At 39.3% G+C, this 4,916-nt stretch overlaps 1 protein-coding gene across 1 annotated transcript; it reads right to left on the bottom strand.

Annotated features, from left to right (window-relative positions):
• Positions 1-995: 995 nt before the first annotated feature.
• Positions 996-4,367, bottom strand: LOC107954094 (scarecrow-like protein 34). Its single transcript, XM_016889571.2, has 2 exons — positions 4,036-4,367; positions 996-3,723 (listed from the first exon to the last, which is right to left on the bottom strand). The coding sequence occupies exon 2, from the start codon at positions 3,695-3,697 to the stop codon at positions 1,340-1,342; it is 2,358 nt and encodes a 785-aa protein (XP_016745060.1). The 5' UTR covers positions 3,698-3,723; positions 4,036-4,367; the 3' UTR covers positions 996-1,339.
• Positions 4,368-4,916: the final 549 nt, after the last annotated feature.

Raw genomic sequence — 4,916 nt, 5'->3', positions numbered from 1 at the left:
TTAGGACCATATCTCATACGAGTGGCCTACGCTTATGTCCTAACACTCCATCCAAGTTAACGTCCTAAGGCCAAGGATAGATGATCAATATGGAGCAAAGGACCCTATGCCTGGACTATATGTGTTCATTTCACCTGTCATGGAGGGTTGGGACAAGCTGGCGGAGTAGCTATGGCCGTTGAGAACAATGGGTAAGAAGAAATACAAAGGAAGAACACCAAATCCGCCATCAAGCAGTATATTGAATAAATAAAAGCATAAGATGCCACAACCCCCTCATAACCTTTATTGGTTGGACTGGCTGAAACTAAATGTTATGTTAACACAAAAAAAAAAGAAAAAGAAAAGCTGGTTTTAAACTCACAAAGTCCCAACCTTTCTCGTCTTCCTTTACTTCTTGCGACAAACCTAACTTGCACGAGATTCTCTCGTCTTCAACAAGTAAACTGGAAATCAAATCATTCAAAGAGCCATTGCAAAAGATGTTGAGTTTTTTGCCATCGCCTTAAATGTTAATGGTATTAACTGGAAGCAACCTGGTTTAAACTATACTTTGATGGATGATCCATAGGTAACCCGGGTATGGGTGGTTGATTGCTTCAGACACATCCCACTTGCAATTAGTGTTGAAGCTGAATTATGAGCACTCCGGGGTAGGTTTAAACATTGCCTACTCCCTCAACATTAGGGATGCCCCCATGATTGTTGTTAGTATGCAATGTTACAGGGAGGGAAATGGAAGCGCCAACACCCTTGCTTGCTTGGGAGAAAACCCACCCAGCCTGATATATCAATGGCCATCCTAATGCTTCTGTTATTTCTTCACAAAGAGTTTTAGTGATTTGCAGCAGTCAATGAAACTGACGTATCTCTCATGAAATCAAGAATAGAATCATTAATTAATTATGTACACTTAATACATTCAACAAGTTCCCACTCACCACCCCAAAAAAAAAAAAAATCAGTCAGCATGGCAACAAAGTACCAGGAAAGGGTTTCCACAAAAATTTGAACTTTCATAGACTAGCATTGATCTAATTCACTACATCAAACTCATACATAATATATTTACAATGGAAAACACGATTTGATCATAAAACATCTCAATGTGAAAGCTAGCAGGTAAATAGGTAGTACAGTCTCTAAAAAAACCAGCAGGAACTCCAAAGCTCTATTCGGCCCCTCATTCCACCTCCAAAATGACACCACAATGCACGATGCATAACTTGCAGTCGCAGGAATCTTGTGAGGAAGTGTTACCTATGTCCGTATTTTCAAGTCATCTTGTTCCTCAAAAGAGTATATTGGTCATGTTTATCGGTTCCAGCCCATATTCTGGTCAAGACTCCTCTGCAGGTACCCAACAGGAGGAAGCATAAAGAATCCTGCCTTTCCATCCCTGCAACAACCAGTGATTGTTTTCATCAATTACAAAATCTTTGTGGTACCAAGCCTTCAACTTATGCCGAAGTTTGGTCATTAGTTCCTGGTTCAATGGAAGTGGCTTGAACCCTGCTCTTGTCATCCGAATCTGCCATTGCTTGTATGTTTCTGGCCTCTGAACCCTTGCTGGACCCTCACATGCTACAACATTCACTGCTTCCTGCCCATAAAGCTCGCTCTCAAACATCAATCTTCCAGGCTCATCACGAGGTGATGTATTATCAAACATATCGAATACTGATGAAAGATGAAATAAAGCCTCCCTGAACCTTGTAACAAAGAAGGGAGAGTTGTATGATCCATTAATTATAGAGTGAACAAAAATATCAGGGTTCATTCTCCTGATCAATTTAAGCACAGCATTCCTCGGACAATCCACTTCGGCAGTCTCATCAAGCAGATTCTCAAACCGAAAAAGAGAATTTACAGCAAGCACCTCATTGCTATTAATCTTGATATCCTCAATTCGAATATTTTCCCAGTTTTGAGCTGCTATAGCCTTGTACTCAAACGGAACATTAAATCGCTCGCAATAATTTGCCAGGCGACGACCTGTTGCCTCAATCCTTTCCGTTGGGCGAAAACCACTTTGGGGAAGCTCTATTCCTGTTATGCGTAGCTTAGGAGGCCCACCAGGTCTATTTGAGAGATGCTGGATAAGAACCGGCCATTGGAAACCATACAGGATACCGAAATCTACGATATGAAGGGCACTTGCTTTCTCAGTCATGTAGTAAATCATTTTGTTTGCAAAGAAAATCGGTAGCTTCTTAAAAGGACAAGCACTAAGGTAGCCTTTGTAAGACTTCAACATATCGGCAGCTGTTGTCTTCTTGGAAGCTAGAGACATATAAAAGTTTTGCATTACAGTTCCACTGCCATCCATGCGTGCCTCAAGGCCATTCGCAAAGTAATGAGCCAACCTCTGAGTTCCGTCACCTAGAGGAGAAGAATTTTCTTTAATCTGCTTCAGCAGTTCACCAGCAGTTCTATGATCATTGGTGGAAACAGCCTGTGCACAGAGAATTAGAAGAGTCCTCAAATCCACTGTTTCTTTCTTCCCTTGTTTTTTGGAGCGAGGTTTCCCAGCACCGGATCCATTTGATTGTTCTTTCTGCCGCAAGGCTTTGTTTTCTGTGTGCTGTACACTTTCATTGTCATTGCAACATATAAATTGTCCTACAGGATAAAGTAACACCTTATCAAACATCTCCGACAATTCGCTCTCATCTGTATAAGTTGCAGATTGCTTGTTACTCCTCTCTTCTTCCAAATCCTCGAGATCCCGTCCATGGTTCTTCCTACCCCTCAACCCCTCATGCAGCTTCTCCCTCTCATCCTCACCCACCTTGACAACATCATTTGGAACCTTCCCCTTTTGCCCCGTAGGAAATACATTGCTTTCTAGACCAATCATCAGTTGATTGCTACTAGGGAGGAATTTACTGGCTTCCTCAAACCCTCTTTGGAACTGCAAGACAGATTCTTTATCGTTGAAGATGTTCTGAGCTAGAAGCTCGCTAATAGAAGATTCCATTGTCCTATTACCCGGGTTACTCAAGCTATTAGTTGAGTTGACGGAAACCTGTGAATTTGGCTGTTGCAAAGCAGGCTGGAAGTCATAGTCACCAGTAAGAGGAGGTTGTGACAAGGAAGAAGGCGACTCCCAAACCTCACCAACCACCTGATGATCATTATAATTACCAGTCCCATAATTGGTGCCAATACTAGCAGACCAATAGCCATTAGTACTACCAGAAAGATTACTTTCTGGGGCCTCCATATTCTGATTGAGCAAAGGTTGTGGTTCACTAGTTTGAGGATACGGCTCAACGAGGACTTCATATAATGATTTCTCAGTGTCTTTAAGAGCCAAATAGTTATTAAACATATGAGGCTCCTCCATGTTCTCTTCCATAAGCATCTGAGTTATGTACTTGAGAACTGGATCCGTTGAATCATTGTCATCCGAAGGTGACAAAGACTCCCCTTCCGGACTCCACCCTGTGGACGTAGAAATCGAGCTCCCATCTGTACTTACAGTGAGCGGTTGAACAAAAGTAACAGGGTCTGGTTCAGAAGGTGCAACAGCAGCATTCATGTTCAAAAAGTTAGGATCTGGAGAAGGGTCATTGAACTCGAATCCGATTGTGCCATTTGAGTACTGAACAGAATTGAGCCGAAGTGTATCATCTAAATCTTCAACACTAAAGCCGTTTATGTAATCAGAGAATTCAGTGAACTTTGGCTCCATGACCGACCATCTAAAATAACGCAATCCTACAATCCCAAAAACAGAGAATCAGAATTTGAAAAAAAGAAAAGAAAAGAAAAGAAACCCTAGAATCAGATGACACGACAGATAAAAGAAGCAACCTTTATGATGACCCAAAGACCAAAACCATTGAAGATTCAAACTTTCTGATATCTAAACAGATAAGATCACAAAACCACCGTAGAAAAGGGAACAGATAACAAAATAAGATAAACAAACGAATCATACAAAGATAAAACAAGTATCAGAGACAGACCGAATTCAAGAAAAGAAGATAAAAACTCTAATGATAAACAAGTAAAGCACTAACAAGGCACCTTAAAAGCCTTTTAAGATAGATGATGCAGAGGTGATGGTGTGTTGGTGAGAGAACCCGAACCCCTGAGATCCAAAGCCTGAACAGAAACGAAAGAAAACTTCAGTGTGAAAGAAAGAAACTTTAATATATAGAGGAATGATTAGAAGACATTTCAATGTATGGTGGAGACGATGGGAAAAGTGATGATGGGACCCGCTGTAATTTTTGCTTCTATTGGTTTAGTCAAAATGCTTATCTACTTTTACTTTGTTGTCTTTTCCTCTTTTGTTTTCTTCGAGACATCGTATCTCATCTTTTCTGGGTATGTCCAACACAAGCAAGTATTGTATAAGATTGAACCCCCCCCTCCCTATATCACTGTTTCAACTATTTTAGTAGTTGATTTTTACTAATTTCTTCCTATTGTTGGATTTCATTCATGTAAATTATTTATTGAAAAAAAAAAGTAAAATCATCAAAACTAAAAATTATAGGCTTTCCAATAGAATAGACGTATGTAGAAGTAAAAGTTGAAATGATTATTCTGTTATTAGCTTCTTCAAGATTATTTCAACAAAGTTCAATATTCATCATCCAAAAGGTATTGTACAAATAATAATAATAATAATAATAAAGAAAGAAAAAGAAATGGGGTACCTAATCCACCAAAACACTTTTCCTTCCAGTCAAATTCTGGAAGAAAAACAAACCTTTCTTCTTTTGAAATTTTAGTTAAGGGTCTGTTTGATTGCCAGTAAAATATTTTCCGTAAAATAATTTTTAGAAAATGTTTTACTTTTCTGTAAAATGATTTACTGGAAAATATTTTCTGGTGTTTGATTGAATCTATGTAAAATATTTTCTGCTGCTTGGCAGATTTTTTGAAAATATTTTTCGGAA

Source organism: Gossypium hirsutum, chromosome D07 (genome assembly GCF_007990345.1).
Source record: "Gossypium hirsutum isolate 1008001.06 chromosome D07, Gossypium_hirsutum_v2.1, whole genome shotgun sequence".
NCBI lineage: Eukaryota > Viridiplantae > Streptophyta > Magnoliopsida > Malvales > Malvaceae > Gossypium > Gossypium hirsutum.
Note: the sequence above shows the minus strand (reverse complement) of the source record. Positions and strands in the feature narration are given on the sequence as shown.